The sequence below is a fragment of the Anser brachyrhynchus genome (genome assembly GCF_964034855.1).
Source record: "Anser brachyrhynchus genome assembly, chromosome: 1".
NCBI classification, from domain to species: Eukaryota; Metazoa; Chordata; class Aves; order Anseriformes; family Anatidae; genus Anser; species Anser brachyrhynchus.
Window position 1 is genome coordinate 7,949,113 of NC_137694.1, and position 12,007 is coordinate 7,961,119.

Genomic DNA, 12,007 nt, shown 5'->3' on the forward strand with positions numbered 1-12,007 from the left:
CGCTTGAAATTTGACCATCTCAGAATCTGTGGCTTCAAAGTAGACTAATTTTGGTCTCCAAGAGGACAGGAGCTCCAATTTTGATTAATGTAGCGGCACGTTCAAAGTTTCCTGCTGCAGATTTCCTGACACCCAGTAGCAGACAGCTGTAAAATGCAGCCTGTCTGTTACCTAGCCAATTACGTTCATAAAGCTTACAGGAATTACCCATTTGAAATGCTGAGCCTCCTCTCATATGCAGCTGAAATTGGCTAATTAATAGGTTCAGCTCTCAAGGGATAGAGAAACAGGCAGAGAAGACGCAACATTCACTTTGATTAGACAAACACAAATTCTTCAGGAAAGCACGCTAACACGGGGAAGAGGCTTGTTAGGCAGACGCAAAGGCAAGTGAGATCACAAAAATCTCACTACAGGATTACAGAAAGGACTAAGGGTTACAGAATACCAGCTGGCTCATCAAAAACCAGTAGCTTTGACCAAGATTGGCTGAAAGTATAAGACTACAGATGTGTTACTGCAGGTAAAACGTTCTTGGGTTGGTGTTGCATGGCATTCTAATTAAGAAATAAATGAGATAAAATGAAGATGGCACAAGTTCATTAAGACAGGCTAATCTGATGAAATTATAAACAGAAAATTAGTTACCAAACGCCTTTCCACTCACATGCTAAAGCCCTATTAGCTAACATTTTAATCAGCAAGACCGAAGCACTGAATATTCTTAATAAAATTCACAAATGACACACTTAAGAACAGTAGACAATGGGAAAGACAGGCTGCACACAGGGTGACTGGCCTGGAGTAACTTAATAATATTAGCTACAAAACCAAACAATAAGCACTACAATCAGGGTAGAGCTGGTAACACATGTTTGCTAATGAGCAAAGCTCATCCTTAAGAGGATGGGAAGCAACAATTTTAAAAAAATTGGTTAGAGCAGATCATCAGCTAAACTCGTCTGTGTGACACAGCAACTAATGCTTTCCAGACTCTGTGCCTAGAAATAACTGCATAATACAGAAAAAGACTGGAAAAAAATATTATATTACTTCTTGCTTCAATGCCCTTCATCAGAAGTTAGGCACAGAGGTGTCTGCATTTTATGAAAAGAGATCTTGTACGTTACATTTCTTGTTACAGACAAGAGTTACCAGAAGAAACTGGTAGATTAAACATATATTCTGCATCTTCATTAAGAGACTTCAGTATGTTCTCAAGAGGCCTTTTCAAAGCAGGCTTCTGCAAAGAACACATTATGTGGCAGGCTCTTCTGTCCATGTAGAGAGAGACATAACCCCTGGGTGCAGGTGCTCCAATTGCAGCTTCTAAGCCCTATTGTCACAGTAGTGCCTAAATTTGCCTAACAAAGTCAGAAATGGGGAAATGGAATCCAGGAATCCTTATCTGAAGTTATGCATGATCAAGGCAGAATTAACTCCTCCTTCACCTTTTTAAAAGAATGCTTCAGGTTTCATTAGAGGACAATGAGCCATGCATTTCAGCTACTTACAGACATGCGTTATCTGGACCGGGATCTGCAAAGCTGTCATCGGGCTTGAAGTGTTGCCTGCATTCTCCTCTAAACGAGCCACTCGAATCTGCACGTGCTGAACCCCCGAACTGGAGTTAGTGTTTGGTAACCCACCTCCAGATTTGTTCTCCGAAAGCTGGTGCCCTGGATTGTTTTTTTGGTTCTCATGCAGTTGCTTAAGGCCCTTTATAAGTACTGAGAGAAAGAATATTCATGCTAAAGTACGTTGAAGAAGGGCATTTCAAATGGTGTACGTGACATTTATCCAAGATGAGAAAAACAACAAAATCATTCTCAACTGGGAACCTAAACAATTCAGAGATACTTCAACTAGAAATTCAGCACATACATACAAGACGTTTATAGTTAACCACTGGAGTGAACCTGGCTTTCTCAAGGAACCTAGACATTTTAGGATGCTTGGAAAATAAAGAAAAGCTTGTAACATTTTTGGACCTCTTCAAGAACAAGTACAGTATCCTCTCAAGCTATAATTCAATGCCGTACTACTGGCTGTGTAATGCTGCTACCAGAAATAAAACCTCCAATCTTACAAAAGATGGAATCAGATTTGAGAGGTAGACAGAAGCGTCAGTGGAAACAGGGACTGAGAAACAGAATTAATCTCTCAGCAGCTACACTGCAATTCTTCATCTGCACACACAGTGGCCCACTGCTCAAATAAAAGCACCCACCTACCTTCCCTACTATCACTTTGGTCCCACTGAGGAAGCAGTTGAAATATATAAGGTAACAAAAAACGGAGTCCTGTTTTTCTAGCATTCATTATAAAGGAACTGCTACACATCCGATTTCTGTGTCTCTGATTTTTTTTGCCCTCTCTCCAGCACAGAGAAAAGGAGGACTGAATCAAAGTTCACGTAGACTGAAATATCCTTTGTCTCAGGCACTAGTTTCTCTAACCAGGAATGAAAGCTATGAGTTACACATATTAAAGGGAGCTTTATAATCTTAATTCTTCCCCTGTTGCTCACCATACAGCTAGTAATAGATCTGCTTTCTGTTACAATTAACATAAAATAAGATATCTGTGACGTGGTTAAACATTTTAAAAGTAACAGATCTAACCTGAGGAGATACTGCTAGACTCTCCCACCTGAAAAGGCCCCTGTCCTCCACACCAAAGATCATCACCATGAGATCTGCCAGCTGAGCTGCTTAGATACGTGCTCTTATTTCAGCCAAAGTGACGGGAGTTGGCAAAATCTACTGTTTAGTTGTACAAACCAGCTTGGCTTGTTTCAACTGAAACACTTAGGGGACTGGATGTTGGTGCAACTTAGCCAGCAGATCCAAGGGGCCAGTAACTTCCAGCATAGGAGCACTGTGCTCTTTGGCCATCAATGCTGTAAGCAGACAGCAAAATGAAGCCCTATTCCTCTGACATTTGTGAAAGGAGCTTTCAGAAGAGAAGCGTGCAACTAGTACATTACCAGGGAATGAAACATCTTTGTGGTTTGCAATCTGTCTTTTAATGGTCCACCATTTACTCCGAAGCCACTGCGGTGAGCGGACACTACTCCATCCTTCAGCTAGTAAATCCCAATTGATGTCATTTTCATCAGAAACTTCAAGTTCCGCTATCCTGACAAGATAGAGAAAAGATTTACCTGTTAGAAACTACCCTCCAGACTGGAAGGGGTGTTGCACATCTCTGGTCTCGTCACATGTAACAGAGGCGAAATGGCATGCTAGTGAACAGTCCGCCAGAGCTCATCAACCGACATAGGCTTCCAAGGCTCCACGCTGCCAGAGGTCAAGCAGAATCATCAACAACAGACGATGGACTGGACCTCTGAGATGATCCAGTCCATCTCCTTGCCATGCAAGGTTATTCTCCTTATTACACGTACATTAGGGTTTTGATCAGATTATTGTTAAGCATTCCAAACGATGGCACTTGCATCTTTTTTCTTTAGAAAACCATTCCCCAAACACATCTCCAAGGCAGGAAATACTTCCTGGGATTCACTCTGAGCTTTCATTTAATTAATTTCATGTTATTATTACTTCTGTTTTCTCCTAAATAACACTCATCCATCCTTAACATGAATTTTTGCCTCCTCTCAGATGCTTCTTAGCCAAAGTAGATGAAGTTAGCTACAATATTAAACAGTTCCTCATAAATTAAACCCATCAGCCTCTCCAGGTAAGGGACAGTCTTCACACAGTTCTGGCAGATGTTACGCACACACTGGACTGTACCAGAATTTGTCTGAATACTATAAATCTCTCTGAATTGCCTCCAGCTCATCTGTACCTGGAGCACATGAAAGAAAGGTGAACAGTGGGAGGGGAAAGGATTTTTGTGAAAATTAAGAAAAGTTCTCTTCATAAACCAAGTAATAGTACTGAATACTCTTACTAGTTAAAAAAAAAAAAAGAAATAAAAGGAAAAAAGCTACCAAAACCAACTCTGAAGGATGAGTTAAGGATATCTGGACTAAAACAGATACCAGAAATATTAAGAATTATAACCAGCACATACTAAAATGCAGAATCAGGGTAATCACTATGAACTCAACTCAAACGGCTTCAGGAAGTTAGTGAATAGTGCTCTGTAAATAACGCTTAGATTCCCTATATGCCTTGGATTTTTATTCCCACCCCAGACTATCAACCCATAAAAATCCACTCACTAAAATGCCTGAGTTAAAAGGCATTTGAAATGGGAGGAGGACTGGAGAGAGCAGAAGACATCCAAGGTTACTGAGCTTTTCACTACCAGGTTGCTAGTTCAAGTGTAGTCATCTCAAGTGCTGATCAGCACTGATCCAATCAGTGTTTGGCGGCCTACATGAAATTAATTTGCAGTCTCAGTTTAGTTCTTTGTAGACAGACGAGATGTCCGCATCACAGAAACCACCACCACACTTGACCCTCATTGGTCATCTCAGCAGAGAGGCCAAGGACTGAACGGGCACGGAGACTGAACTACCCTCCAGTTAAGGGTTAAAGCGCATCGGTGGGGCAATGTGTGGGAAGCTTGCACGGTCGCTGCCTGTGCTGTACCTGTTCTGTGGAATAAAGAAGACTTCAGTCTCCAGGGCTTTCAATCTGACACCTTTCACGAGCACTAAAATTCACTAAAAAAAACAAAAAACAAAAAATATGTTCAATAATAAATCTCTGGGAACTGTAAATGCAGCAGTGACTTCTGGAGGGTTCTAGATTTTAGAGTTTAAGAAACCAGCAAAAGGGACCCCAATGGAATCCTGCTAGCATCACTTATTCTGAACCTTTAAAAGCAACTCAAACAACAAACCTTAAGATCAGATTTATTTCATCTTCCTTGGTCCACTCAGTTCCCCCGCTTTGTTTCCAGTTGAGATAGTTGAGCCATTTAGAGCGGCACTGCTTTTCAGAGCGCGTTCCGACCCGTTCTGCTACGGCAGCCCACGATACACCTTGTGTGACAATGTCACCTGGTTCTGTGCTGGTTAGCTCATGAACTACTTCTGCTAGCCTCTTTTCTTCTTCCTCTGTCCACTTTCCTGAAAGAGAGAAAAGCCCTCCAAATTAGTCAGCAGCAGATGCTCTGTTCTGAGCTGTAACATGTCAACTGACTTTTTATTGCCTAACACCTTATTCCAGACACAAGTATTAACACTCATACATTCTTCACTGACAATTTATAATATATCCATTCTTGATTAACAGGTGCATAATTCCAGTTTTCCATTCTGCTGTCAAGTTTTATTCTCTTCTCCTCTTGCGTATGAACAAACCCCACAGAACTGATCAAAATGTTCACCAAAGCAAACTGGTCCAAGCTACCTGAGTTACTTGAGTTGAAGTAAATTAATCACGTAACAGCTTAATTTACTAATTAACTACCTTAACTACTAACTTAACTACCTAAGGTCTGGATAAGTTTTCCTTCCATTTGAATATACACACTATACATAATATTTTACTCCTCAAGTGCAGCTGTCTCTTAGCTGACATCTACAGTGCATGTCTATGAACACCCAACACAAGTAAAGTACTTTTTAATCCACCTCGGTAAAATATGCTCCAGTGGCATAAACACCTGATAGATAATGGACTACAAAACTGATTTTTAAGAGAAACAGCAGACACCTCTACTAAACGCATTCTGAAAACGTCACCAGGTTTCACATTATAAAGTCACTCAGTCCAGAGTTACACATCTCTGAAAGCATCGCTGACAAAGACAACACGTTTAATTAGACACTAGTGTTTACCTTACCTGTGTTGCAAGTATCCTTCATCAGTCTACACCGATCTTTCACGGACGAAGCACTTCTCCCCAGGGCAGCTCCTATCGTGGCCCAATCGTTACCGTGCTTTATTCTCAGCCTGAATAGAAACACGCTCATTAACACCATATCCAGTTATGAGATTTACCAACATTATTCTCTACAAAAACAGGATAGATGTGTAGGTCACAGGCTTAAAGAGAGAATGGGGAGGCACTTTGATATTGCAGTACAGTTTTCTTGATGTATTTTTCTGCCATCACAGCAAATTTGTCTGTGTATTTCTAGAAGCCTTCTCCTAGAACGGTGGAGCTAAGCCTCAGGACATTAGCTTATAAAACATTTAGCATCTGTCTTACAGGTGTGTTGTGAAGCTTAATTACTGTGTTAAACACAATATGAACGTTTAGATAGACATACAAAATCCATTCCACTCAATTTTCTCAAGGAGTTTCAGGTGGTACAGAGAACGCTTGAGAAATCTAAGTGATGGCTGATGAAAACCCAGGCATCCTAAAATTTTAATGAGGAAAAACTCTGCAAAGTCACATCTATAATTTTAATGTTTCCTCCCCCACCCAATATAGGGTTGCTTAACATGCCGAGTCACAACTACTTATGGCACAACTGGAGCCACAAGAACCTTGTGAATGACACAAACCAGTTAAATTGATCAAAACAAATCCATCAACACGATGTAATATACCCTCTGCCTTCCTTCAGTCCAAAAGGGTTTCTTCAAACTGGTCAACCCAGTAGAGCTGCAAGAGCAGGTAACGTCTGCAGCTCCCACCCCTTGACCTGATAGGTTCATAGGCAAATATCAAAGAGGCTTGACAATTTCTGCCTCTCCACCGTATTTCATAGGGGAAATCCTACTCTTAATCAGTAATTTTCTTTAGAAATAACCACTGATCAGGTTTCCTAAAGAATAAGAAAGGCTGTTTATCACAACTACAACTGATCTCGACCATGCTTGTAAAAATCTGAAATGCTGCTGTTTTCAACAGAAGGCTTATTTTTAGAACTTCGTTGCATGTTGCTTAACTCTTGAATAGACACGAGGAAATATGCAAAATTAATCAAAACGTAGATTTCATTTCTCCTCAGATTAATTTAGTGACCACACTTTTCTGATTGAGTTGGAGCACTCAAATTCACTTGCGACTTTTCAGTTATTTCATATAACAAAACCTGATAAAACTATTCAAGCTTCTAAATATAAAAAAGGTAGCACGACCTTTTTAGTAAAAAAGACTTACTCTTTAAGCTTTTCAATTTCCTCAGGTGTATACCTAGGCGACAGGTAAATAAAAATACATTATTTTAAAATGAAGTCACACAGCATAAATATTTTTGTTTTACTAACCACACATTAAAATTTTAATTACCTTAAGAGATTAAGGAATTTCAATGCTAAGGAACAATTTCAATGCTAAGGATGCTTGGAAAGAACGTGAAGAACAAATGCCATTTTTCATGCTACTGCATTTCTAAGATTCCTCGTTTGCCACTAAAAATCACCATTCTTATTGAACTCAGAAAAACAATTAAAATTTCATGTATTAGTCTCTCAAATAAACAGCTATTTTTTTTCCTTCCTCAGTTTACAGCCACCGTAAGGCAGAATTCCATTACAAAAATCACCATTGAGATGATGTTTTCATTTTCAACTATGTTTAAAAGCTAAAACCTAATGCCCTCTAGCAGCACTTCTAGATCACGCCATACCCACTGCTTTACAGATAGGGGAAACTAAGGGCACAGGGATTAGGAGCAATTAGCTCAAGGTCACAGTTCTAGAAGGAAACTATACCTCAGCAGATCCATGCTCGTGTCAAAGTCTTCTAATTGCATCAGAATCCCCTCTGCAGCCTGCCTTTTAAGTTGTGGATACCATCAACTTAACTATTATCAAGGTTGATCAAGCAGAATTCAGCAGAGGTCACATAGGAAGAGCTGGGTCTGTTTGGCTAGTATCTTCTGGCTCGTGTATAACATGTCAAACATTAAATACATGGCCCTACTCATACCAATAAAACCATGCAGCATTAGAGATTTTCATACTTTCCAACATGGTTTCTGTCATCATACATGCGAAGAACTCTTCTATAAACAGCAAAGAGAGGCCGATTCAGACCCCAAGCTATTGTCCTGTAGAAATCTTTTCTTTCATCTTTTGACATTTCAAATATAATTTCAGTGGCATCTTTTATTCCACGGGCCTAGAGGAAAGTATTTAAAAAAAACCTTAGATAAAGTCTCCTAGAGATCAAGAAGCAGAACATTTATGAACTGAAGCTTAGCATGCTATTATGAAACTTTCTATGTATTCCAAACAAGACAGTCCAAAATTGAAAGTATTTATGGAATAGTTACTTTAAAAACAAATCTTTGAACATTAGGTGTTTTTTTTAAACACTGAAGTTCAAGTAGACATGGAAGATCTTTCATCCACATAAAATCTGTCTAGCAGTATTTTATTATCAAAAGTTGAAGTGTCATTTAGAACATTATAGAACAGACAATTTGATGGAATTAGCCTGGGGTCATACAAATGGAAGTTGTTGAATGGTTTTGTGTCCATAATTTTGTGTCCACCTCATTTTGGATATTCTTCATCTGAAAGCAATTTTTCCAATTAAACTACTCTTCTTGTTCTGATAGAAACTTAAAGCAGATTTTTATACAAAAACACTGGAGTTAAGCATAAAAGGCTTTAGTTTGATTTCAGCTTAAACTATAGCTCCAAAAGACAAGAAACAAGGTAAACGGGGAGGTATGAATCAAATGATTTAGCAGTAACTCAAGGAAGTCATCTAGATAGCTTAACAACGCTCACCTAGATTTAGAAAATAGTATTATCTTTGAATAATTTTGTGGCAGAAATTCTAATACTGGTGTGGGCAGACACATATTTCTAGAACTAGTACTGAGGGATTTGTATACCAATGACGACTCATTTCAGGGCTTTTTTTGATCCACAAAGGAAGGATGGTGAACCTGTAATATCCAGGCTATATATTTTCAGCTGCAAGCACTCAGGTCAAATATTCTCAGCTGTAAGCCTACCACAAATACGACTTATTGGCAATTATCACTGTCAGCATTTTAACTGCATGCCTACTTCTACACTGAACTCTGACACCGATATATTAATGGCAAGAAAGCAGATACATGCATCCCATTAGCATAGTAAAAGCAAATACAGATATGGCATTGAAGGAATCTGGAAGTTGTATTCAATGCTTTGGAAAGAAAATTAGATTTACAATGTTACATTTGGTAGTCTTAAATCCTGTGTACTATTATCTTGTGTATTTCAAACAGGTAATGACCATTTCTACTATGTATTGATCAGAATCGTGTATAACACATTCTGGGAAGTGCTGAAGAAAGTTGATTTCTATCAGGAGCAGCATTACTACACCAACTGGCAGATAACATACTCTAACACATACCTTTAAATAACGTTCAATGTTACTCATCAAAATGTCAATTTCTTCTTTTGACCACATTCCTTGCTTCCACTTATGGCCTTAAAACAGAAACGAAACTAAAGTGAAAGTCAGCAAAACAATGTATCAGAGAACACATGCCTCATTATTGCAATTAAAGAAGAAAATGGAGTAGTAAGTTTAGCTACTTAACATCTGTTTAATTTTAGTTAGTTTATTTCAGAACTGCTAAAGGATCTTCAGTAATTGTCAACTGCCAACAAATGTTTAAATAAAGCACGTCAGACCCCTCTTCAAAACTATCAATTTTTTTAAAACACAGAACACAGACTCCCGTGTGCTGTCAAGTCATGTTTTCAGCCTCTCTCTTCAACCACAACTAGAAAATTTCTCTTTAAACTGACAGCTGAAATTTCCATGCACTCAAATGATTCCAGAAGCTGGGACTTAATATGTGACTTACAATATTACTCAAGAACTTAGCAGCATTGTGGGGTTCTCTTATATGCCTTATTGCTTCCCAAGATGTGTGCAGTGCTACCCAGTGGAGTGCTGCCCACAGAGGTAAGTGTCTTTTCACAAGCTGAATTCTCTCTCTTTTTTGCACTGGGAATAGTGTTCGGTGGTCACAGGCAGAAGAAAGACTCAAGGTGTTTTATTTCCCAAAATAAAAGTGGCAAATGAATACAAACAAACCTTTTATTTCCTCTGTCTATGCCCTTAGTAACTTCAATGTCAGCTAAGCTTTAAAAGTAAAAACAATTGACATTATGCAGAGAAAAAAATTCAAATTTTGGGTTTCTCAATAAAACATTAAAACACTCCTCCCTTGAATTTATGTATAGATTCTTCTTTTTTCCCATGCTTATAGTGTACTTAATAGCAACGATCACTTATAATTAAGATTATGCCGGTGACCCAGTTTACGTACTGGTGAGTGCTGGCTACTTGCCCATCTCTGCTCAGAAAAATCAGGGTACTTCCTTCTCAGCCTGCTAATTACCAGAGCTGAGAGGCAGATCGCACCAGAGAGACTGTTTACTTAAATCCAATTACAATGAAAAGTCCAGGCATTATTACTAATTATGTTCTAACTGATCAGAGAAAACTCTTCCCTTGTGCCTGATGGTTTCAGTTATCTTCTTCCATAGCTACAGAGGCAGAACAATAACCTACTGCTATAGCTGAGATTCACACCTCTATCAAAACACCTGAACTGACCTCTAAATGGGCACAGCTACTCTTTTCATGGAATTCCAGCTATTTTAGGAAAGGAAGTCTATTTTGCACTTCACATGTTTGCATATTCAGAGCCAGGATTATTATGCCCACAGGTCTTGGAGAAAAAAGTATTCTTATTAGGTGGAGATGGCTACAAAATGAGAAGCTCAGGCAACACCTGTCAGACTCCTAGCTACTGCAAAAGGAGATGCACAGTGGGATTCCTTCACAGCTTATTTCTGTGAAAAAGCATGGAGACCCCCAAAAAAGCTCAGCTAGTACGGTTTCACAAATGTTTTTCTAAGCATATTTTATTGGAAATGTCTTCCCAAAATTACTTCTCTTAATTGCAATCACTAGATTTAGTGCCGTCATTCATTCACAACTGTAAATGCCACTTGATATGCCTGTTAAACAGCTACTAAAGGAACAAATGCAGTAACTTTCTAACATGTATAACAGGACACTCATCAAACATAAGGTCACCAAGCCACGTGCAGTCGTTCCTCTGCCAAGTCGCCAGTACTTGCTCCTTCAGTCATGGGCAAGAATGTGCTGCTCTGAAAGTCCTTCACCACTAGCTACTGAAAAGATGGCAATCTCTGCACTTCCTCTCACCCCAAAACACAAAAAACGTGGCACATGGTTTCTACCAGGCTGCCTCTGTACAGTGATCTAAAGGGATATCTTTGCTATCCTACCTCTCCCACAATCCCTGCACAAAACACTGCAAAATTTAGAAGCTCTATACATCTAATAAATACCAAGGATGGAGAAAACTGTTACTAGCAACTGCACACTTGGGACCAGTTATTGTAATGGACACAGACAGCACTGCTCATCTCCCTTCCTCTGTATTTTCCATATACAACACCCAGATTCTGCATGCCTTGCCCACATTTTTTTTCACTGGCTCAGCAGCCCGCCGGAGTAGAAATCATGGGGTAAGAGATCATTTGATTCAGCGACGGAAAAGCATTTTTCTCCTCAAGTTTTCTAATAAAAAAAGATCTTGCTTTGGACTGTCTGAAAGAGATTTTTTCCTGTGAAGCGTTAAGGTCAAGACAAAAACAGTGGAGAGACTGAGTAAACTGGAGAGACATGTCTTCATCTGACAATATGTAAGTTGTTTCCAGGCCTTTAGAACGGCATGCCTCCTGGCGGGAAGAGGCAGGACCCAGAAAAAAAAAATCTCTAAAGTTCAGCAACTGCTAAACTACACAATCATTTTGAAAGGGAAGTGTGCCAGTGGGGTGGCAGTTTCAGGAGTAGGAATGGTTACTTCAGTAGGTCTTGGTCTGCATAATCCCCACTCTATTCCAGAAACTGTTTAGTATGAATCACAACTGAGCAGTCAGACCAACAAGCCCTACTTGGAGGAAGATGTGTTGACCTGAGCACAAACTCTTTTTTTCACATTGTACCTCCCCTGTGACTGGAGCTTCCCAACTTCCAAACAGGCCAAAGTACAAATGGAGCAAACATACAACTGTCTGCCCCACCTGTGCTGTGACACTTTACCTACAGCAGTTCTCTATCATGGCCACTA

General features: G+C 39.4%; 1 protein-coding gene across 6 annotated transcripts in view; it reads right to left on the reverse strand.

Annotated features, from left to right (window-relative positions):
• DMTF1 (cyclin D binding myb like transcription factor 1) overlaps positions 1 to 12,007 on the reverse strand; it is a 29,507-nt gene that overhangs the window by 7,798 nt on the left and 9,702 nt on the right. For 4 of the 6 annotated variants that reach the window (XM_080555404.1, XM_080555400.1, XM_080555402.1 and 1 more), the window contains 7 exons: positions 9,241 to 9,317; positions 7,847 to 8,004; positions 7,042 to 7,074; positions 5,770 to 5,879; positions 4,822 to 5,050; positions 2,990 to 3,141; positions 1,515 to 1,730 (listed from right to left, as the gene is read on the reverse strand). In XM_080555404.1, coding sequence (XP_080411530.1) covers positions 1,515 to 1,730; positions 2,990 to 3,141; positions 4,822 to 5,050; positions 5,770 to 5,879; positions 7,042 to 7,074; positions 7,847 to 8,004; positions 9,241 to 9,317 — 975 coding nt within the window. Of the gene's footprint in view, positions 1 to 1,514; positions 1,731 to 2,989; positions 3,142 to 4,821; positions 5,051 to 5,769; positions 5,880 to 7,041; positions 7,075 to 7,846; positions 8,005 to 9,240; positions 9,336 to 12,007 lie in introns of all 6 variants that reach the window. The other 2 variants (XM_080555405.1, XM_080555403.1) reach the window with 2 other exon arrangements.